At 42.3% G+C, this 25,273-nt stretch overlaps 1 protein-coding gene across 1 annotated transcript in view; it reads right to left on the reverse strand.

Annotated features, from left to right (window-relative positions):
• Positions 1-1,767: 1,767 nt before the first annotated feature.
• The window catches only part of LOC138792893 (organic cation/carnitine transporter 2-like), a 41,661-nt gene continuing 18,155 nt past the window's right edge, over positions 1,768-25,273 (reverse strand). The window contains exons 3-10 of the mRNA XM_069970967.1: positions 22,597-22,751; positions 21,126-21,297; positions 17,499-17,625; positions 13,602-13,702; positions 9,037-9,251; positions 3,626-3,808; positions 3,309-3,444; positions 1,768-2,188 (exon numbers count right to left, since the gene is read on the reverse strand). Coding sequence (XP_069827068.1) covers positions 2,098-2,188; positions 3,309-3,444; positions 3,626-3,808; positions 9,037-9,251; positions 13,602-13,702; positions 17,499-17,625; positions 21,126-21,297; positions 22,597-22,751 — 1,180 coding nt within the window. The 3' untranslated portion in view covers positions 1,768-2,097. The remainder of the gene's footprint in view (positions 2,189-3,308; positions 3,445-3,625; positions 3,809-9,036; positions 9,252-13,601; positions 13,703-17,498; positions 17,626-21,125; positions 21,298-22,596; positions 22,752-25,273) is intronic.

Here is a 25,273-nt window from a genome sequence, read left to right on the forward strand (position 1 = left end):
CTGCTGAAAATTACTGGCAACTTCATGGATCCCCCAGGGGGTTGTTCTGCTTAGGAAATCCATTTCCATATTTCCTACTAGGAAACTGTATTAATAGAAGGAGTCCCCTGTTTAGCATCCTCATATCTTGCCCAGGATGGAGAACAGCTACAAAGCCTCGCTGATTTCTTCTATGGTGGCACTACAAGGAAGCTGAACCTTTTAAAAACACACTAGATGGATTTGCTTGCAGAAAAGTCCTGCAGCGGACAAATCTGAGCTAAGGCCGTGTTCACACTGCAAACATCCACGTAAAATACACAATTGTGAGTTTTACTGCAGGTCCATAGGTAATGTGCTGCAATAAAGTTGATTGTGGATTTTACAGTGAAAGTCATTAAAGTCAACAGTGGAGATCGGTAATAATTTCACAAACAATCCATAATATAAGCGGACATGCTGTAAACATGGCAAAAAAGGCAATACTAGTCTTCATCTCTTCCCCTTCGTGCCAAGCATGATCATGGTGGTGCTGCGATTAGGAGCAAGGCACTATGACAGTGGCGGCAGTGGGGGAGAGAGGAAGGCTAGTATAGCTTTTTTTGCCATGTTCCCCTCCTGTCTGAGCACATATCATTTATTTAATTTTCTAGACAACCTCTGTTAACCCCTAACTTGCATTGGGAGCCATCGGCACTGTTACAGGGATCACAATAAAAAAACAACAACATACCATTAAAAAAAAAATGCGGTTTATATTCCATTAAATTTTAAAGGAGGCATGGACTTGGGTCTGCAATACTCTAGGGCCTTAAAGCCTATGTGTGTTGAATCTCCACTCTCTTGCAATTTGATAGACAGACAGGACTTTGTTTAGAGCACCGGGCACTGCTCAAAGCATGCGCAGTCACTCTGCATTCTGGCACAGGCACAATGAAGCCGCAGCTTTATGACACTCTGTGCTGTTATGCCACCAGAGTGACAGAAACAGATGCCTCTAACCGCTGCCAATCTGGCAGGGTGGGGAGGCATTGCAGCCCTAGGGCACTGCAGGGTCTAGGTTACACCTGTCCCACTCTATACTAGGAAAAAAAGGCTTTTTTTAATTTTTGTAAAATAAAGACACACACTAATCGAGGTCTGATTTTCATTGTGATCTTTGAAAAAGTGGTGGTTCACAACACAAGCCAGGATGATAGAAACAATGCTTTAAGTGTTAACTAGACTCCTGAAACTGTAAAATGTCTATAGTTGGTGGTCAATCTGGTTTGCATTCCTGGTTTACTAGTAACAAGTATACATGGGTCTATGAAGTAATAACAGTTGTTTAAGTTGGTACATGACGTGCCATGTGGTAACCATTAAAAAAAAACACCAACAGGTTTTGTGCATAGCTGCTCATATAAAATAAACATGAAAGAAAGACAACAGTTTGAATGGACATATAAAAATGAATAGGATAGAAGAATGTCTCGTTTATACCATATACAGGTTGATATTTACTCAGATTCTTCTTCAGGACTTCCTTGGATCCAGTTTGATACTGTGATAACCTTGTTTTAATGCTTTTTAAGTCTGTACATAAATTGTGGAGTTGACTTTGAAGGGTGACAAGCCCATTCCGTGGATGTTACCATGTTATAAGTGTGCCCGAAGAGGACACTGGAATGCAGATGGCTTCTATACGTACATGTACATGCAATGACATTTCTGTATCAGCATGTAGCGTTCTTGGCAAAGAAGCAGTTAATAAATTAAAGCACAATTTATATATTTTTCAGCAACTGTATTAATAGTGGTGCAAACATCTTCAATTTGCCCCCTTTGTTGCCTCTTCTTCAGCGAGTGGGCAAAATAAATATCCAGTGCCAACACTTTGAGAAAAAGAAAAAAATTCCCAGAACAACATTGTTGCCTTGGTCATAGCAGCTCCTTTATCAGATATAATATACAGGACATCCCAACTGTGCAAAAACTTAGAGGTTTATGTCAGCCAGCTATCCATGACATCCCAGTTTTACAGGATCGGTCCCTGGATTCAGCACTGCTTTGTCATGTAGGTCAAAAAACAAAAACATGGGCCCCATGGGCTGGAGACAACAGTTCTGGTCATTTTGTTTATAATGCCGTATTTGACAGAACCTTCATATTTCCATTACTGTGCTTTGGAAGTGTCATTTCTTTTTTAATTCCTTTCTTATATCTGAATCTGGAAAGTGGAAAAACAGAAATACAGATTGGTATACTTGTGGACATATTCATGTAAGAGTGATTGTACTTAGCCCACAGATAATACTTTTTTTTTTTAACCTAAATATAGAAACATAGAAGTTTGTCGACAGAAAAAGACCACTGGGTCCATCTAGTCTGCCCTTTTAGTATTTTCCTTCTTATTATTTTAGGATAGATATATGTTTATCCCAGGCAAGTTTACATGCACTTATTGTACATTTACCAACCACATCTGCTAGTAGGTTGTTCCAAGCACCTACTACTATCTCAGTAAAGTAATATTTCCCAGCTAACTTGGGACTGTGCACCCTTGTTCTTGGGTTCAGTTTTTTCTAAAAACACTTCCATCATTTAGTCATTTAACATATTTCAGGTTTCGATCATATCCCCCCCTTTCCTCCAGAATTTACAAATTCAAATCCTTATTATATATATATATATATAATGTTTTATGCCTGACACCCTCCACCATTTTTGTAGCCAGTCTTTCGACCCGTTCTATTTTATCTGTATCCTTTTTTAAGGCAAGGTCTTCAGAACTGGACACAGTATTCCAAAGGTGGTCCCACAAGAGTTTCTTTTCCATATTGCAAACTGGTTTGTAATCTTCTGGATCAACTAGGATTGCCGAGTATAAAAGGTTGAACTTGATGAACAAATGTAAATTATAGAAGGGAAATGTGACCCCTTAAATCAAGAAAGTGCAAGTGGATGTCCAACTTAGCTGGTAAGTGTTATAGATGGTACAAATGTATGTTGTAAGGTCAAACACTGTTTCCTCTGCTACTCAATATATACTGTAGTGTATGCACAATACAGAAGAACAAACAGGTTCACCTCAAATTGAATTTATTCTGATTTCCAGTGATTCTGTGAGCCCCAAACCTTTGAGACTAGTTTCTTGCCCTATACAGTCCAATTTCTCCTGCATTGTCCATCATGTTCCATTCTGTACTGCAGATAAAGCTGTGTTTCATTTCATGGTATACCATCCCATAGGGAAAAAAAGATCTTATATGTAATCCTAAGGGCTTAGGTGTTGACAATATAATATGCATACACCTCACCCTAGTAAATATGAAAAATTGTGCACTTACCCTTTTACTCTAAGCATCTCTTCAATTGTGTCTGGTAAAGGCATACCATGGGTCTCTGGTAGAAACAAGGTAAAAATACCCACAAGAACTGTGAGACTGCCCATCAGGACAAAAGGCAAATGTTTGTCATAGGCACCTACAGAAAAGGACAAGAGTGTTACTAATCCAACCTGTATACATTTTATAGAAAAACTACTAAGGGTATGTTCACACGCACATAATCTGCGGACTGGACGAGTATAAATAAACAGCTGTGAAATCCACAGTAGATTATGTATATGTGAATGATGTTCCTTATAAAAAGTAAGTGGACTTACCAAGGTAAACAAAATAAGGAGATAAAATGCTGCCTAATCTGGAAGCCATAGAACTGGCTCCAACACCCATGTTTCTTACGACTGTAGGGTAGAGCTCAGCAGTGTATACATAAGCCATGGAGAACGCCGATGTGATGCCAAACTTGCCAAGCATGACCAGCAGGATAGACAGGATACTCAGAGCTGCAACCAAACACAAACCCCCGTTAGTTCAGCAAGATCAAGAACATATTGCCTTAGTATCAAATGACGTTCTACTATATAAGGAGGAAGCGCACAATGTTACACTAGATGTATGTTTCTATGGCCTAAGGGGCTGGAAAATACAGCTTATACTCCATTCATTAGAAACAAACAAAAAATCATCAAGGACAACACAAGGACATTGTTGGAATAGACACTGACGCTAGCTTTCGTAATGAAATAAAGAGAACAGATGAAGCCTGTGTTAACTTAATCCCAATGACATGTTCAACTCAACTTTCTTATTGACTATGTTACATCAGGCCACATCTGTATATAACACAGACTGGAAAATGTGATGGAATCGCTTTGTAATTTGAAATTCTAGAACAATAATTATCCCGTAATTTAGGGAAAACAACAGATAGATGTTTAATTCAAGGGGATTTCTAGGACTTACATGGCTGGCCTGTCCTCTGGGAGGATACAAAGTAATGGGAGTTGCAGTGTAGTGATCGAGCACCACCACTACTTTAGGTATAATGCTTTTTGCTGATCCTCTTCATTGTTCAATGCTGATTGACAAGGTTGCTGGGTGTCTGCACTCTGCCAATAAGATATTGTTTGCCTATCCTAATGAAAGGCCGTCCATGTACTGATTGATTTTGCTTTGGAAATCCTACAAGCGTGGTTCATGTGTTTTTAGTGGGTTTGGTTAATACCCATTGAGACTAAATGCATTTAATTTAGAAGTGACAATATGTAACAAAGACATTTTTACTAATCAACAAAATAGTTAGGGACCATGATGCTGAATAATGTAAAATTGACACAGGACGGCAAAACCAGGATTAGCTGTAGAACCTTACAAACTTAAAGCGTAATGGTCATATTTTTTTTTATTGCAGAAATCAGTAGTCTAAGCGATTTTAAGAAACTCTGTAATAGGTTTCATCAGCCAAAAAAGCCTCCTTCTGTACTCAAGAAGCAATCTCCCAGCCTCCCCCCCTGACTTCTTATCTGTGCATTATCAGGAAAACACGTCTTCATTACAGAGAAGCCAGTGAAGACGGGTTCTGCTCCCTCCATTGTAAGCCTATGAAGGGGGGAGGGGCTGGGGGAGATGAGGGAGCAGGAAGAGGTGACATGAAGGTCAGCTGTTTGTAGACTCTCTGGGCACCTAAAACGCAGGATTCTGGGGTCAGAAAGGTCAGTGCTTATCTATGAACTTACTGAGAGAAGATTTCAGGGTGTTGTGCTGTGCAGGACTGCTCCATGCTCAGTCACTCCTAACAGCCCCTCCCCTCTCCATAGCCACATAATGGACACAGAAATCCTGCTGCATCTGAAGTGAGGGGGGAGGCTGGGAGATTGCTTTTTCAGTCCAGAAGGAAACTCTTTTAGTACATAAAACCTATTACAGAGTTTCTTAAAATCGCTTGTACTGTTGATATTTAATGTTTTCAGAAAAATGACCCTGAAATGACAGTTACGCTTTAACCCCTTAGTGACCCATGACGTATCTGATACGTCATGGTGCCGCAGGGGGTGTTCAGAGCGGGACCCCGCTCTGAACGGCACCGATCCCGGCTGCAATTTGCAGCCGGGCAGTGCCTCTATTAGCCGGCGCGGGTCCCGTTGCCGCACCGGCTAATTAAGCCCTTCAATGCAGCTGTCAAACCTGACAGCTGCATTGAAGTGCTTTCCTCCGTGCATCCCTGGTGTCTAGTGGCACGGGGGGGGGGGGGGGGGGGGGAGATCCGTTCTTCTGCCCGTGCCGGGCCTCAGCGTCGAAATGACGCTGATCCCGGCTCGGCAATAGATTGCTGTGGCCTGCAGCAGGCCATAGCAATCTATGACCGATCTAATGGATCTTTGCTGTGTATATACACAGCATTGATCTCTATGAGAGATCAGTGCTATGTATATACAAGCCCCCCAGGGGGGCTTCTAGTGTATGTAAAAAAAAAAGTAAAAAAGTGTTTTTATTAATAAAAAATCCCCTCCCCTAATAAAAGTCCAAATCACCCCCCTTTTCCCATTTTATAAATATAAATTAATAAATAAATTAATAAACATATTTAGTATCACCGCACACGTAATCGCCCGAACTACTAATTAATCACATTCCTGATCTCGCACGGTAAACGGCGTCAGCGCAAAAAAATCCCAAAGTGCAAAATTGCGCATTTTTGGTCGCATCAAATCCAGAAAAAATGTAATAAAAAAGCGATCAAAAAGTCGTATATGCGCAATCAAGGTACCGGTAGAAAGAACGCATCATGGCGCAAAAACTGACACCTCACACAGCCCCATAGACCAAAGGATAAAAGCGCTATAAGCCTGGGAATGGAGCGATTTTAAGTGACATATATTTGTTAACAATGGTTTGAATTTTTTAGATACAATAAGATACATCAGATACAATATAAGTTTTTATTTTTTAGATACAATAAGATACATCAGATACAATATAAGTTATACATGTTATATATCGTTGTAATCGTAACGACTTGAGGAACATGCATAACAAGTCAGTTTTACCATAGGGCGAACGGCGTAAATGCAAAACTCCCCGAAATCAAAACAAATTCTTTTTTTTTTTCAATTTGACAGCGCAAATGATTTTTTTCCGGTTTCACAATTTATGGAAAAATTATGCCTGTAATTGCAAAGTACAATTGGTTTCGCAAAAAATAAGCACTCATATAAGTCTCTAGGTGAAAAAATGCAAGCTCTATGGACTTTTAAACATAAAATGGAAAAAGCAAAAGCGCAAAAACGAAAATTGGCTTTGACCTTAAGGGGTTAAACAACTTGTTGTTACAGAAACAATGTATGGTTTTTTATTTAGACAATTCATAAGAATAAAATACAATATATCACAATATCATGGAAAGGGGTGAGTGGGTGAGTGGGACTATATTGAATGCAGCCATCCTCCATTACTTATAAATTTTAGACATCAGTATTTCTTCTGTGAGGGAGACACTTATTTGTGTATCTCCCGTACTTTCCAGGGCTTCTGCCAGGTTATACACTATCAAGTGCTATATATAATTACATTCAGTGCGCCATATAGTGGAGGCTGCCTGCATTCCCTCAATTACATATATCCTGAATAGCATGTGCAATATATGATCCTATAAAGTATGTGTATGTCTCCCCTCACCACCTGTATGTTTTTCCATCTGTTTGGTCGTGTTTTATTCCTTTGTGTGTTTTTTCTTTCCATGATATTGTGATATATTGTATTTTATTCTTATGAATTGTCTAAATAAAAAATTTTGTTTGATATATTGATCTATGTTTGTCCCTGCATTTCTTTGATCCGTAATGGGATCTTTTTCTTGTTGTATTTGATGCTTTTGGTGCATTTTGGGACTAGTTATTTTTTTGGGCGTTTTCCTTTATTTTAGAAACAATGTATGGACAATAGTCATCTCAGAGAGAGCTTAGCATACAGCTCTGCAAGGATTACACTGACCATGGCCTGTAAGCAGTGAGGAAGAGTACACAAGCCTTGAGGATTACTTCCTAGAAATGTGCACTAGGGGCAATGGGGACCATCCTAAAAATACATAAAGCTAATCTCAGAAATGACTGTGCCTATAGATGAACTCCAGGGGAGGTTGTTCAGGATAAATGTGAATTTATACATGGAAGAATAATCGCAGGCAGGATCAAAGTTCTGATAAAACAAAAAGGTCACAAGAACAGAGAGAAAACCTATAAATAAGAACTTTTAGGGGGGGGGGTTAAAGAGTGGGAAGTCCAATTCATGCTGTGCCCAAGCATAATTTTCAGCTCCATATAAGACCAACCCTAATGCAATACCAGACCCTCCCTGTACTGGGTGGGAGGGGAGTGGAGGAGGGGCATGATCTGCACTGTGTGGTCTACAGTACTGTACTCTGACCCCGGAAGTCTCCCTCACCTTCCAAATCATAGCAGATCCACTTCAGGCTGGGGCTGCATCAGGGAACAGGACTGGAGGTAATCTCTCCATAGCTGTAACCCCTCTCTCCCTGGACAGAGTGCTGCATGTATGTGCCCACATCTGCCCCAGCTCATTCCTTCACACTGCTGTATAGAAAAGTTTCTGTCACTGTCCTTTTGCACAGCTCTGTGATTCTCACTTCCTGATTTGTCCATGCCGAACAAACACCCTTTCCCAATTGCTGTCATGTGACCACACAGACCTCTGACAGCAGCCCTGCTTCTCTAGTCTAGCCTATTGTACTACGCTACTGTATTATGGGGATCTGCACCTCCATTCTGTATTTACAAACTGCTGCTGTTTTTTAAGGTTTATGCAGTTACTAATTACTATACATTATACCACATGCTGATTACTATACAGTACAGTAACTTATAATATGACACATTTAGCTGTTTCTCATTGTTGTTTCATCTGTTCTACATGCTATTCAAAATAATAAATCATTATTTTGGGGGTGTGGAACCAATTGTCTGTATTTCTATCATTTCTTATGGGAAACTTTGCTTTGGTTTAACTGTGGATTTGGATTACAAGCACAGTCCCGGAAAGAATTACGCTCGTAATCAAAGGCACCACTAAATATATATTTCAACAGCAGTAGTGTATGACACGACAACCTAAAGTAGAAACGATACAGACAGGCCAGCACCCAAGGGTCCTTCATAAAATTCAGGATGCTTTATGGGTCTTCTTTATAACCGCTGAAAAAGATGAACGTGGCAAAAAGTGGTGGACAGTGGGTGGCCTGGAAACCGGCAGTTGCGATGTAGCAGGACAAGTAAGTATGCAGCAGTTATATCCTTTGCCTACCCTGCAGCATTACAGATTTTTTTTTTCTCTTTTACTTTTTTTAGAGAATTTTTCTTGATTTATTAGTATTTATTTTACCATGTAGATTATAACTGAGACTGATGTATGAAGTATGCTGAGCTGAGACAGGAGGGAACAAGAACATTGGCTGTTACTGAAAAGTGCATCTATTTTTGGTGCTTCGGGAAAATCCACCAGAAGTATCTTGCTGTACTTACTGAAATAAACATACAAACATCCTAAGGTCTATGTTTAAGGAGGAGTCACAGCTCACATGTGTGCACAGCTCAAGTCATTGACGCCAAGAGATCAGCAGTGTTGTCCTAGCAAAATATTAACGCTGCACTTTCATCGACAAATTTACATAAAGTGAATATGACAAGATATGGGTAATAATGCATATAGTGCAACTTACACTGAGGCACAAGTTGTATGAAAAGAAGAACCACTCCTCCAAGGAACAATGTGCTGGACGTAGAGTATCTTCTGGAGAAGTTTCTGAGCAGCAACCAGGCTATGATATAAGCAGGGACTTCAATGATCGCCGACAGGAAGCAGTTCACATATGGGTCACCATGCAAATTAGGAGTGTTAAGTGACAAGCCAAAGTATCCAACAGATACGATCATCCTAAAGAAAGAAAACACATCTCTAAGGCTGGGAATGCAAAATGTTGCAGGAAAAAGGAAGTGCTTACAAGCAGCGGCATAGTTATAGCCTGAGGGCCCATAAAGTCTCTTTTCCTCATATAAGGAGGCCGGTACTAGAGATAAAGCATTATAGTTGAGGGTTCCCGTGACTGATTTTGCACTGGGGTCCACCGGCTTCATGTTATGTCTCTACTACCGGTAGCAAGGGGAATGCAGTATGTCTATAGCATGTAGAATTAGAGGGTGACTGAACTACTATGTAACGTGTGGCCCACCAGAGTCCACAAGAGTGAGATAGGCTGCTTGTGGTTCGATGAGATGGGTCTACGGTGGATGTATATGGACAGGGGTTGCTCTTATGGGAGAACCCCTTTACGATGAACTCACACATGGCAGATTTGTTCTAGATATTTCTACAACTGTCCCATATATTGGAACAGGGTTTGGTTCTGTCCTTATGGACACTTTACTCATTACACAACTCAGTTCCATTGAAGTGAATGAAGCCTAACTACAAACCACACCTGAACTAGAGATATTATCTCCTACAAAGAAGGACACTAATTTTATATATATCTCAATATACGTAATCTTTATTAATGACTCAAAAAATACATGATTTACAGTAATAAAAGCCATTAGCCATGCACATAGGACAAATAGACACAAATGATTGGTAAGACAGTATTGCACAATAATAGATAAAACTATTACACAAGTCTGCAGAAAATCATAGTTCATTGCACAATCCCCATATATATTCTATTGCACAAAGCCACTTGGCCTAAATGTAAACAAAAGGAGGTAAGGTCGCATTTTGGTCATAATACCTGTGGTCTAAGGTGTGTGCACGCTCCCCTCCAATGCACGTTTCACGCAAAAGGCTTTTCCAGGAGGTAAAGAATCCCTGTCCTTCTGCCCCTCTTATACCTGTCTAATGGAGGACCCAGCATCTAGACGCCTTCCTCGCTTCCGGTCACGTGATCGCGACCCGGTGCTGCAGCATCATGTGACCCGTTAAGTGGACGTGTCAACGTGTGATGTCGCAGCGCCTTGCCATGGAGCAAACCACGCTACTGAGAGTGATTCCGGCGTCAGGCTGTCCCCAAGAGTTAACCCCTGCCACAGATGGAATAACCAAAGCTAGAAAAGAAAACGTAAACGTGTATATACCAAACTCCAATGAGAATCTCTAAGGTGCAACAGTCAAAAGTGCAAGTGCGTATCAAGCCATACCAGGTGAACTACTATTGTACCACAAGGGCAGCAACCCCATCTCTCGGGCCCGAGATTGGGTTGCTACCGTTGTGGTACTTGTGTGGCTTGTCCCAATGTTGTAAAAGCCAGTTATTTTATATCTAGCGATGGCAGTAAGGACTTTAAGATCACGCAGAGCATCACGTGTAATAATGAGAGTGTTACATATTATGCCACCTGCCCTTGTAATCTCATCTACATAGGACTCACAACAAGAAAACTGAAACGTACACAACATGTGAAAGGCCCTGGATATGGATGACCTACACCAGCTCCCAACCAATTCCGCGACACTTCAAAGTAGCACATGGAGGCAATGCCAATGTTTTGAAAATAAAAGGCATTGATAGGGTCCATTTTGGAAGAAGAGGTGGGGACTGGAGAAAGATTCTAGCGCAGCTGGAAACCCGTTGGATCATGAAAGTGGATTGTGTAAGTCCAAAAAGGTTAAATAAGTTTCTTAGTGTTGCCCCCTTTCTGTAGCTATGTACTCAGGTTAGATTAGTCACGCCGACCCTGGCTTGGGCTGCGCTGTCTGTTTGGGTTTCCCTGTGTGTATAGTGTGTTTTTATACTAATTGTTGGTGGTAGTATTGTGTGTGCTAATTCATTATGAACTGAGCACCCTATAGGAGCACTGATCACATTAACTAGGTACATATAATGTTAGATATGGATATAACACCCATTTTGTGGTATAATCACTTTCTTTTTTATTGTGTTTTTGTTATTACTTAGTATGGCTTTATACGCACTTTCACTTTTCACTGTTGCACCTTAAAGATTCTTATTGTAATTTTTAACTCATTTTTTATTAGGAGATGCAAAGAAAGATACTTACATCATGGATACACATGTACAATCATATCCAAACAAAAACATACATAGAATAGGAATTAGGTAACAGCAAGGAGAGCATTGCTCCATGCAAACAAGTATCAGTAATCGAAGGGACAAGTAACTCAGTCAGAAAAGGTAACACATTGTGAAATAATCCCATCTCTCAAAGAGGCACACAGTTAAGTACATGAAGAGGAGAGTGTTTCCACACACAACGCCAGACCTTACTCAGATCCATGAATTTCGGACTCAGAAATGAGAGTTAGAGGAGATCTACACCAGGCGTCCCATACTTTCCCAAATTTAGCTGGGCAACCCCTATGCTTATATACTATCCGTTCAAAGGACACTACTGAGTTAACCATAGTAATCCACATAGCCACCATAGGAGGCCGTTTATCTATCCACCTCATAGTATAGCCTTGCGGGCAAGAAATAGGGCTTCTCGAAGGAATATCACATTGTGATGTGTCCACACCTCCTCACTCAGTGAACCAAAAAGACACACTGTGAGGTCCAATGGGACCTGCATGGGACACATAGATGTGAGAGTATTCCCCACCTCCCTCCAGAAGGATTAAAGTCTAGGGTATGCCCATATCATGTGCCAAAAATCTGCCGGCTCCATTAGGCACTAAGTCGGTGCGGGAATCCTACCCATACGGTGCAACCTGACAGGAGTTAAGTAACTTTGATGGATAATATAAAGTTGCGTAAGCTTATTATTTACAGAGGGTGACACATGAAGGTGGGATTCTAAAAGAACTTCATATGTTTCATTGGATAGCGCAGGGATGTGATCTCGCCATCTATCCACCGTCTGGAGGGGTGTTGAAGTAGCTTTCAAGCGTATGAGGTGGCAGTATATGGACGACACCAGCCCGCCAGGGCCTTGTGATCTAATATCACCTATCAGCGGGTAACTAGAGATTGGGAGTTCAGTATGGCCGAACTGAGGAGTGACGCAGCTGCAAATATTTATAGAAATGATGATTAGGAAGGAAATACGTTGTTTTCAGAGTATCGAATGAAACAATAGTGCCATTATTGTAGACTTGTTCCACATATCGGACTCCCACCCTCTCCCAATAGGCTACATTATGAAACGTTAGTAGGTGGGCAAAGCTACCATTATGCCACAAGGGGGACTCAATTGGGGTATCTGTGTAAGTAGAGATGGCAGCCGCGGCTCGCCACACCTGACGGGCAGTACGATGAATAGGGAGAAGTCGTGCATTGGGAAATCTGTCTGCCACAAGTATTAACCACAATGAAGGGGAGTGGGAGTAATCAATAAGATGCGTTTCTGAGTTGGCACAAGGTTCTGCCTCCGTTTCTCATTGTAGTTTGACATATACACTTTTACATCGATCATGCATAGAAGATTTTACACCATGATATTTAATTAAATGTAGTTTACAATAATGGATCATGTGCATTTTGTATTCCCAGCATTGACTCATGACTCTTTCTTTTCTAGCTTTGGTCATTCTATCTGTGGCAGGAGTTAACTCCAGGGGACAGCCTGAAGCCAGAATCACTCTGGGTAGAGTGGTTTGCTCCATGGCAACGTGCCATGACGTCACACGTTAAACTGTCCATGTGAGGAAGGCGTCTAGATGCCGGATCCTCCATTAGACAGGTATAAAAAGGGCGGAAGGATAGGGATCCTTTACCTCCTGGAAAAAACTTTGCATGAAACGTACGTTGGAGGGGAGCGTGCACACACCTTAGACCACAGGTATTATGACCAATATGCGACCTTACCTCCTTTTGTTTACATTTAGGCCAAGTAGCTTTGTGCAACAGAATATATAAGGGGGATTGTGCAATGAACTGTGATTTTCTGCAGACTGCTAGTTTTACCTGTTCTTGTGCAATACGGTCTTACCTATCCTGTGTGTCAATTGGTCCCATGTGCATGGCTATTGGCTTTTATTACTGTGAATCAAGTATTTTATGGAATTCAATAATAAAGATTACGTATATTGATTAAATTAGTGTCCTTCTTTGTAGGAGATATATTGCGTAGGCCGAGGGACAGGCCTTTTTGTAATCAGTGTAGGAGTAACCTGAACTGAAGACAAGAGTGGTGCTGTCTCTGGGTGAAAGTGACCATATTTTTGTAGCGCTGGATAACCCCTTTAACATTTTTTTCTAAAAGATTTCATGGACATTTTTATCTCTGCACTTTCATTATAACTATAAATCCAGAAACAAATGCTTCCACTTACCAGAGTAAAATTGATAGAAATGTGACAATACGGATATTTCTAGTTTTCAGCAGGTCAAAAAATGTATATGCTTTGTGAGACTGGTCCTTAAGGTCTTGTAGCTACAAGCAATAGGAAACAATGAATAAAATGGTTTATTATACTAAGTAGCTATATACTTCTATACAAATGATCCATAGGAAACATCCCATTAAAGCAGAAGGTCTTTTTGCATCTATAATTTAAGTCAGTGCTACTTACAATATTTCCTTCATTGTTTAGTCTTATTATAGGAGACTCATGACTTTCTGGAAAGCTTAATGACTAAAGAATAAAAGGTTCTGTAACTTTCTAATGTACTCGAGTCAGTGGATAGAAATATATAAGCAGAGGCTAAAAGTGACCGCTAGACCTAAAAGCCCTCACAGCGCAGATATACTTTATATACTCATGTATCCAGTTTACACAATAAAGACAAGTAAATTGCAGCAAAAAGGTGGTATTTGCTATGATGTAGTTAGCTCACAGGACATTGCCTTTAGGAGACCTTCAGATTTTGGAAGTATTCGGTCTGGACATTTCTTCAACATCTGAATGTGCAACACATAAAAGGGAAATCTGAAGAATATCAAGTTGATCGGTCTATTTGTATGTATACAGTTCAGATCTACAACATATGAAAAAAATCCATGTGTAACACAAACACCTAAGTGCTGAAGTGGAACCACTGGATTCCACACAAATTCACCGCATGAGGGGGAGGGAAGGAGTCTGCACATACAGCAGCACTGTCAGCATTCCCAGACGTTATTCCTTCCCCTCCGGCCATGTTGCCTCCTGCATCATAAAATGGACTGAATCTGCGTGGAACCAAATGGTTGAGAGTTCAACCATAACTACACAGTGATTACATTTTCTGTACATAAACCAAAAATCTATTAGTGAGCCCCACTAGTGCTTTGGGACAACAGCCCAATAGCTTATGTGAAATTACTACAAAATATATGTGCATTCCATACACATACAAATTCAGGAAATAGTCCAGATCATGACTTGGGAAAAGAGAACCTGTCTAGTCCCGGATGCCTCACAAATGGGCCATAAGTCCTGGCAGGTGAGGAGAACAGTATTCTCTTTAAAAGGAAACCTATTATCACTTTCATGCTACATGAACCATGTATAACCCTCGCAATTCTGTTTTTGACCGAATTGAACCTTCACTTCAGGTAGGTGGGACACCCAGAATGGCTGCCTTTTACAGTTTTACAGGCACTCAGACAGATGCATAAGCAGCACCATACCAGACCAGCTGTTTCCGAGAGATCCGTACAAAGGAGGCATACCACTACAGTGCACACTGACCACCATTGTGTTATCGCATTTACCCTGAGATGTAAGCCCACGTGGCAACCTCCTGCATCCCCCTTCCCCATGAGCACTGGTAGGGACAACATTTTTATTAGGCGATGGGTTTACTGCAGCATAAGCTCCTGCAATGACTTTCACACAATCCCACTATTCCTGAGTAGGTTATCTGCACAACAAACTCAAAATCATGGCCCCATCTGTATAACACTTGTGCAAACTTTTTTTTTTATCTCTAGTGCACAAAACCTGGACACTGTACCATATTCAGTACAGGCTCGAGGAGCAAAATATAACAATGGCACCGCCCATGAACCGCCACTAGGTGGCACCAAAGTAATACAACAAATTCTCTGTAATACCAAGATACCAATGGATGACACTCATTTCTCCCCTATGCAATCGTTGTCATTAACAAATTCCTAAACCACACTTCGGAGAAGATGAATAAATCTTTGCGCACTTGTAGAAAGTCGAACCCCTCACACTTCATCTAAAACAGATACTAAAAAGGGACAAAACACAGCCGAAAAGTTCTCTTTTTACCAACCCAGATGAACATTTGGCCACAGCCCACCTGTTGAACTTTACATCCTTTATCACCCAATGGGGCATTTTTTGGATGGATGAACCCCACATGTTTCTAGTTGTGACTGGGAATCGAGAAAACAACTCCATCTCTCATCCCCATCACGTAACCTATTCATGGAGAAACTGCTATTATTGTTTTGCCTGGCTTGGATGGAAGCTGCAATCTTTAAATAACAGAAAGTTGAAAAGTTCTCCGCTACCTGAGAAAGCCTTTGTACCACACTACCGGCCACAATCCAAACTCAAGTGAAAAAAAACCTTCTGCTCAACCACCTGGCACCTAAACTGTGAAGTTGTGGGTCACAGCACACAATTTGTACAGCACAATGCTCCATACTTCCAGCCTCCAGTCCTGATCTCTTTCTCTCCTCCAGCTTTCTTTACTACTCTTAAGTGTCATGATGGGGAGCAGAGACTTTTGTGGAGAGTATTTACACTGTGTTTTACAGCTAGGTTATGAATGCACTCTTCCTCCAGCATCTGCTGAGCTGAGCCTGACTGTACCTGCATATATATAAGCCCTGCAGCAGCAGCAATCAGGTCCCGTACATGGCTCCTACCCTGCACAGAGTGAGAGGAGTGCCAAATCAGCACCTTTAGTGCTGCACTTCATGTCTGATCCTCCAGTCACATCTAAAACTGTAGTCACTATTCTGCTGTTACAACATATCTTATCCTCCAGTCAAATACAGAGCTCCCGTCACAATTCTGCACAGACTTACAGTATATCACGGACAAGGAGAGAAAGGAGCGCTGCACCTCACATCTATGACTGACACTAATGCCTCTCGGCTACATTTAAAAACCATATTGCCCCATGTACCACGTGCAGGTCCCCTGGTTCACATGAGTCCCTACACTAACTCACCACTGTGTCAGTCAGCGACCGCTAACCTCGCAAGGCGAGCACAAACAGGAAAGGGAGGCCATAGAACAGCCCTGCAACCCCAATGTCACAGGACCAATCCCCAAGGGCTCCCCAAAACCCAGCAGGCACCGCCGGCGGAGAAAGCTGCCACCAAGTAACACAAGTGTGAACATGGTCTTGTCACTCACCATTGCTCCTGCAGGTAGAATGGGAAACATAGGAGGTACTAGTCATGTGTGCACAGGTGCCTCCTGCTGATTGCAGTCATGTGGGTCTTCCAGGAAGAGTGCAAACATTCAGAAAAGAGAGAAACTTTCTCCGCCGATGGTGCCTGCTGGGTTTTGGGGGGGCCCATTCTATGGCCCCCCATCCCTGCTTGTGCACGCTTTGCGGGGTAGGCAGTCACTGACCGACACAGTGTGGAGACCATTGTTACTTGGTGGCAGCTTTCTCCGCCCTTGGTGCCTGCTGGGTTTCGGGGGGGGGGGGGGGGGGGGGGGGCTTGGGTTTGGTCCTGTGACACTGGGGTTGCAGAGCCATTCTATGGCCACCCTTCCCTGCTTGTGAATGCTTTGCGGGGTTGGCGGCTGTTGACCGACACGGTGTGAAGTTAGTGTAGGGACTCATGTGAACCAGGAGACCTGCACGCGGTACATGGGGCAATATTGTTTGATCAAATTATATACCAACATCCTGGCGTTGATTTTTAAATGTAGCCGAGAGGCATTAGTGTCAGCCATAGGTGTGATGTGCAACAGCTCCTTTCTCTCCATGTCGTATTTTACAGTATATCCCAGTTACCTCCAGAACTGCAGACACTGAACACTGACCATGGAGCAGTAATAAAACTAAACTGTGCACTGACTGGAGGCAGCATTTACAGTAGACTGCAGACCATTCATATCTCATTTTGGCTATGTCTCCTATCTTATTCCTGACAGTACAGGGAAAGTAAGAACTGATCCAATCCTGTCTGTGCAATTTGCCAAACACATCTATCCCCAGGCATACCCCATATCACAGGATGATTCCACCATCTAATTCTGTTCAATTACTCCAACTCCTGCAATTGGTTCCAGTGGAGGAGTACTCACCTCAGAGGGGTTGAATATGATCTCAGGTGGTGTGACACCATTTTTCTTGGCAGCTCTCCTGATGATATCTTCGGCCTCACTGATTCTGCCCTGGGAAAGCAGCCATCTAGGAGACTCTGGGATGATCCTGGAATGAAACACGGCTATTTATAATATTATAGAGATTATAAGTTATTGTGATTATCTTTCACATAGTAATATTAATGTCTACCTCTAATGAGATCCTGAACAGTCAGGGGTGATGGCATGGTGTATTAGGAGACTGGCTTCACATTAGATTACAAAGGAACGCATTTCTCTATTCATGTTATTATATTATATTTGTCCTGGTTCGACCGCAGGATGACCTGAACTGCTAGCGTTTTGTACTAAGTAAGTGGGAACCCAGTCTACCAGTTTCCCTTGTGTCATATTAACAGGGTTCAAGAAGGCTATAATATGATAATGCTAGGGCTACCTTTCACCCGTCTCCCAAGCTTTAGATACTAATAAATTAAGTACAATATAAATTAATAATGCTGCAAAAATGGAGATTTTTGCAAAAAGCAAAAGGACTGTGCAGATCAGTTACTTAGTGAAAACTAGCTCCTCAGCTGGGCCTCACTAACAACTAGAAGGCGCCTCATTGGTGAGGCCCGCTTCACAGTTTGAGAAGCACTGATCTATAGTATACATATTTTTATATATACACACTATACACTAGTTAAATCAATGTATTTACAAAATAATTAAAACTACAAGTTTAACTATATTAGTTAACAGTTTTTACATTCAGGAAACTATCAGGAGTGCCTTCAGGATTTCCTGATGCGCATCAGGAAAGCATCAAGATTTCCTGAGCTCCCATAGACTTCTATGGGGGCATTCATTCAGGAAATCCTAAAGAAAATAGGACAGGTTCTATAATTTCCTGACCTATTTTTCCAAACAAACACCCTTCAAGAAAAGTCCTGAAGGGAGTCAGTGTTCAATGCAACCCTATGGGTGAGGAAATCCTGTCAGGAATTCCTGATAACAAAAACAAACAGATTGTGTCTGTGTGAAGGGAGCCCAAGTCAAATGCAGATTTTTTTCAGTCATCTCCTTCTCCAAGCTGGCTCATGGCCATGTCATTGAACAAGAAGACTTCATTCAGCAGGCCAGCATTGTTACCTGCCAGGGCTTGCACAAGAAGTTTTATGAGCCTGGCAAAGGGCATGTGTAGTATTATAGACAAATGGCTATACAAATAATAAATGTCTGTTAGTAAACCAAACATTACTTGTCTTAACTTGTTAAGAATCACCCACTGTAATTGTACTGCATGTGGTTAGGCACCATTGTAATTATAAGGGGTGGATTTAACCCCTTAGCGACCCATGACGTATCTGATACGTCATGGTGCCGCTCGGGGTGTTCAGAGAGGGGTCCCGCTCTGAACGGCGCTGATCCCGGCTGACACGTGCAGCCGGGCAGTGCCTCTATTAGCCGGCGCGGGTCCCGTTGCCGCGCCAGCTAATTAAGCCTCTAAGTGCAGCTGTCAAACCTGACAGCTGCACTTAGATGCTGTGCTCTCCGTGTCCCTGGTGTCTAGTGGGACGGATCTCCCCCCCGCGATGCGATCGCGGGGGGGGAAGGGGGGGAGATCCGTTCTTCTGCCCGTGCCGGGCCTCAGCGTCGGAATGACGCTGATCTCGGCTCGGCAATAGATTGCTATGGCCTGCAGCAGGCCATAGCAATCTATGACCGATCTGATCGATCTTTGCTGTGTATATACACAGCATTGATCTCTATGAGAGATTAATGCTGTTTATATACAAGTCCCCCAGGGGGGCTTCTAGTTAAAGTAAAAAAAAAAGTAAAAAAGTGTTTTTATTAATAAAAAATCCCCTCCCCTAATAAAAGTCCAAATCACCCCCCTTTTCCCATTTTATAAATATAAATTAATAAATAAATAAACATATTTAGTATCGCAGCGCGCGTAATCGGCCGAACTATTAATTAGTCACATTCCTGATCTCGCACGGTAAACAGCGTAAGGGCCAAAAAATTCCAAAGTGCAAAATTGCGCATTTTTGGTCGCATCAAATCCAGAAAAAATGTAATAAAAAACGATCAAAAAGTCGTATATGCGCAATCAAGGTACCGATAGAAAGAACACATCATGGCGCAAAAACTGAAACCTCACACAGCCCCATAGACCAAAGGATAAAAGCGCTATAAGCCTGAGAATGGAGCGATTTTAAGGAACGTATATTTGTTAACAACGGTTAGAATTTTTTACAGGCCATCAGATACAATAAAAGTTATACATGTTATATATCATAGTAATCGTAACGACTTGAGGAACATGCATAACAAGTCAGTTTTACCATGGGACGAACGGCGTAAATGCAAAACTCCCCGAAATCAAAACAAATTAGTTTTTTTTTCAATTTGACAGCACAAATGATTTTTTTCCGGTTTCGCAGCATATGTTATGGAAAAATAATGCCTGTCATTACAAAGTACAATTGGTTTCGCAAAAAATAAGCGCTCATATACGTCTCTAGGTGAAAAAATGCAAGCGCTGTTGACTTTTAAACTTAAAATGGAATAAGCAAAAGCGCAAAAACCAAAATTGGCTTTGACCTTAAGGGGTTAAAGCTCGCGTGTGTGGAATCTAGTGGGTCAGGTGGCCAGCTGTCATAGGCAGATGAGACCCTAAGCAGAAGGAAGAAGTGGTACAGATCCACTTTAGTCTTCTCTATTGCAGCCTTCCTTGCGCTCAGGGGAGCACTATGTAGAGAATAGAGATGAGCGAACCTCAAGCATGCTCAAGTCCATCCTAACCCGATTGTTCGGTATTTGATTAGCTGGGGCTGCTGAAGTTGGATAAAGCTCTAAGGTTGTCTGGAAAACATGGATACAGCCAATGACTATATCCATGTTTTCCACATAGCCTTAGGGCTTTATCCAACTTCAGCAGCCACCGCTAATCAAATGCCAAAAGTTCGGGTTCGGATCGACTCGAGCATGCTCGAGGTTCGCTCATCTATAGCAGAGAAATAAAGTAGTGGCAATATCTAACAGACCCAGAATAGTTCTGTCAGTGACTTATGGCCTCACAAGGGGATGTTTATCCTGTAACCCAGGCTTCTATGGATGCACATATAAATTAAATAAATTAATGGATGAGTGAGTGAATGTCCAGGCACTCTCTTCCGGGCAAACATAAAACTTTTCTTAGTGCCTCGCTGTGCAGTCAAATTGTAAAAGGGTGCATACTTACTTTCCTGGCTCCTCCTGCTGCTTTCACTCAGATCTGGAGGCAGCAGGGAGGGAGGTAGGCAAGTATGTGCTCCATTATTGTTTTACTGCATCAGGAGGCAGTAAAGGCAGTTTTATGTAAGCCTAGAAAACACCATTAGGTCATCATATACAGAGATATATACAGAGATTATGACTATAAATTTCTATTAATTTGGATCCTAAAAAGATAATTGAAGAGAATTACTGGAACTAGTCTGAATAAAGTCTCTTTGTTTTTCCATAGGGCCTTTGGAGAAAGAAGTAAAGTCTGCTTGCTATAAACAACTTTACCATTTGTCATCTGCATCCATTATAATAAATTCCCCTTATTGAGAGAGAAGTAATCAGAAAACTTACCACCACAGAGGAATACAGAATAAGCCAGGAAGAGTGAGCACCATCAGCAGCCAGCGCCAGTCTCTGATAAAGTACGCAATCAGCGGCAGCAACATGTATCCAATAGCGTAGAAAATACACACACCCAGCGTGGAGAATATGATGCGCACTGACTTCCCCAGTATCTCTGCCCCTATTATAAAAGGTAAACAGTTATATTTACTGTGTGGGTGATGTCATTATATATAAAGAATAGTAAAATACTAAAAACTGTAGCTATGCTTTGGCTGGAATTATAACACCCTCCACCCTAGAACCATGTGCTTCACACTGTGTACAATAATAGGACTTTTATTCACTGTTGGTGTTATTACCAACTATATGTAGTATGGCACCTGCAGAAGGACTGCAACACTGAATAGATCAGGTAAGAAAATTCAGACTCCATAAGATCTTCAAGATTTCTCTACTTCTACACAGGGAACGAGGTTGACACATGACATCATGACATGTTCAAATGGTCGTACTCATCAAGGGAAGCTTGACACAACCACAATGGCAAATACCACCGAGCTACAGCATAGGAAGAGACTGCTAAAAAAAAGGCTGGGCAAATTCAAGAGATCTACAGATAAGTCCAGGCAAATCGATTTTTTTAAGTACTGGGGAAGGGTGAGGATAAAAGAAATTATATGCTCTAACCTCCCCCACTACAGCACTGGAGGCTACGCACTGCCGCTCTGGTCCCCCACCGCTTCCTGGTCTGAGTGGGGACCTGGGTGATGACATGTGCGGTCCGCTTAGCCAGTCAGCAGCCGAGACGGGACCCTGCTGCGCCCGCTGACTGGCTGAGCAGACCGCGCACATTACGACCCAGGTCCTCGCTCAGACCAGGAAGTGGTCAGGGACCAGAGCGGCAGTACGCGACCACCAGCGCTGAAGCGGGGGAGGTAAGAGCATATTATTCCTTATATCCTCCCTACAGTTGCCCAGACTTCTCCTTTAATAACAACTTTAATATTAGCTCCTGGAGGGGGTACAAAGGTTCTTCTAGACGGCTTGATATGGGCCCATCTATGGAAGGAATAGAGTGCTGATCAGCTAGATCACTGTATTGCTCGTGCGTCCATTTAAATATATTGATGTTGGCAGCACATCCCGTTTATACAGGGAGACGTGTGGCCGATAGCAATATATTTTAGCGTGGCACAAAAGATGCCATCAGCTGAGGATCAGGCATTTTCCCGCTCCTCAGCTGATTGCTGACACTTTTACACTGGCCGTTTATCGGCTGAAGGGGCAACAGCCTGTGTAAAAGGTCCTTTACTGTCAAGAGACACTGAAAAGTACTCCAAAGTACACCAAAGTATAGATAAGGAACCACTTATAGTAGCCGATAGTGAGCTCCCAGGAAACTAACCTCTGCACAGGTCACAGAGCATGTCTAAAATACACTCCCATGTAAGTCAATAAATAGGGTCTTTATTCTTACCAAGTATGAATGCTGCCACATAATTAGAGATCTGTCCCATCCCAACAATGAGGAACAGCACAGTAAACATTTCCCAGCTGACAGAGAAAACTTGTACTATACTGAACCCCGTCTGGACAGCCATAGTAGCAAAGAGGACCTTCTTCCTACCAAACCTGTGAACATGATGGACAAAAGGTTACTATATGCAAATCTCCAGTTAATACAGTGTATAAGTATCAAAGGTAAAGCAATAAACTGTACAGTTCTGAGCACAAAGTCCAAGACAAATGTAATATTTGATGAATTACTGCCTTGTATGATAGATCACAGCCCGAAAGGGAGAAAAATCAATATATGTAGTGTACAACAACACCAAGTCTCCAGCATTGTGAGCGATATTTTCATATGAGGTTTTATATCAGTAACTGGTACAGAATATTACTCTGAATGGGGTGAAAAATAAATGGATTCTCGAGTCCATAGAACACATCCTTTTTGCTAAAACATTGTTTAATACAGTTATATTTATCTGTATTACTTTAAGTTACCATTCAACTTCTGTTGAGTGGCAGCAGCAAGGGGCAACACCGACCCCTCTGCTGCCACCAACTGTTGTGCTGGGAACTGCAGGGCTACACAGAGCAGGGTCCCGTTCCCCTCATGTACTGACAATTCTAATATACAGTACCTGGGGGAGGCTGCCTGACACAATTACTGTGTGTGATAGCCTCTGGACAGCATAAGGTAATTGATATAGAACCACTAACAGAACAAGCAGGGACAGCAATCATCGCTTGCTGTGCAGAAGCTACCACACACAGTAATTGTGTCAGACAGCCTCCTCCAGGTACTGTAGCAGCAGCGCTAGATCAGAGCAGGAGGCTGGAAACGGCTTAGATAGCCCCGCAGTTCCGGACACAAATGTTGGTGGCGACAAAGGGAGCTGTGTAGTCCTTACTGCTGCCACTTAACGGAAGATGAATGGAAGCATAAATAAAACCCCCAAAAATTATACAATTATTTTAATGAAATTATATTACAAAGTAATAACATCATTAAAGCAATGTATTAGCAGCACCCATCCCCAGAGTACACGTTTAAAGGGGCATTTCCAGGAACTTATCACTTATACATAATAGAGGATAACAAGCTGATCAGCCATGTTCAGCGGGTCCAATAGACTAAAGCACTGTCAGTTTTGTCCTCATTCCCAGCAGTCGGACCCTTGCCAATCAACTTGTTATTTGCTATACTGTAACTTTAAATTATAGGGAGCCATTGCTACTATGGGTCTTTTGGAGGAGATGTTCATGTCACTTGGTTTAGTACACAGTATTTGGCTGGGTTCACACTATGTATATTTCAGTCAGTATTTTGCAACCTCAACCAGGAGTGGATTGAAAACACAGAAAGGCTCTGTTCACACAATGTTGAAATTGAGTGGATGGCCGCCATATAACAGTAAAGAACTTCCATTATTTCAATATAACAGCCGTTGTTTTTAAATAACAGCAAAAATGGCGGCCATCCACTCAATTTCAACATTGTGTGAACAGAGCCTTTCTGTGTTTTCAATCCACTCCTGGTTTGGTTGCAATATGAGGACCACAATACTGACTGAAATATACTGTGTGTGAACCCAGCCTTTAGGTTTTCACTAAAGACAGAATTAGGATTTCAGTGCGCTATATTATGTATTTGGATGTGGATTATTAATCTCTTTCTCCAAATCCACATGTAGAAAATGCTGTGTCATGTGAAAAGGAACATGGGAAGCAGGATGAATATTGGAACATATTCAGTTTCAAAATGTGATTGAAAATCCATTGTGTGAATTGATCCTCAAAAGGGATATTCAAAGATAAAATAACTTGTCCCTTATCCACAGTATAGGGGACAAGTAAGAGTTCTCTGTATCGGGCCATGGCTCCTTTGTTTAGAATAGAGCTGTGAGTACAGCACGTGACTCTATTCATTCCTATGGAGCCGTTGGAAAGAGAAAATTGCTGTACTAGGCTCTTTCCGGCACCTCCATAGAGAATAAATGGAGCTGCCACGGGAAGCCGAGCACAGCACATGCTGTGCCCACTGCTCTACTCAACACAAAGGAGCCACGGACCGATACGGACATCGTCGTGAGGGTAAGGAGGTCAGACCGCCCCCATGATCCTGTGGATAGGATGAGTTAGGGGCCTATTCCACGGAAGCGATAATCGGCTGAATTGGCCCCATTCGGCCCGATTTGGACGATTATCGCTCGGTGGAATAGAGAAAACGATCAACCAATGATCGTGTCATCAGCTGATCATTTATTTAGGGCCAGACCTAAAATCATCGGTCCCCCATCGCTTCGCTACGGTGGAATAGCGGTGCGCAGCGGGCAACTGACGATTTGAGAAGCGCAGCATATATTACCTGTCCGGTCTTCTCCTGCACTCCGGGTCCCGATCGCAGCATCAGCAACTTCGGAGCGGCCTGACTGAGCAGTCAGACCACTCAGCCAATCACAGGCCGGGACCGCCGCGGCCAGTGATTGGCTAAGCGGTCTGACAGCTCAGTCAGGCCGCACCGAAGCTGATGCTACGCCGTGGGACCCGGGGAGGAAGACGGAGCGCAGGAGAAGCCCGGACAGGTAATGTATTGCTGCAAGGACATCGGCAACGATGTCCCTGCAGCCCTCGATTAACGATCATCG

Source organism: Dendropsophus ebraccatus, chromosome 1 (genome assembly GCF_027789765.1).
Source record: "Dendropsophus ebraccatus isolate aDenEbr1 chromosome 1, aDenEbr1.pat, whole genome shotgun sequence".
NCBI lineage: Eukaryota > Metazoa > Chordata > Amphibia > Anura > Hylidae > Dendropsophus > Dendropsophus ebraccatus.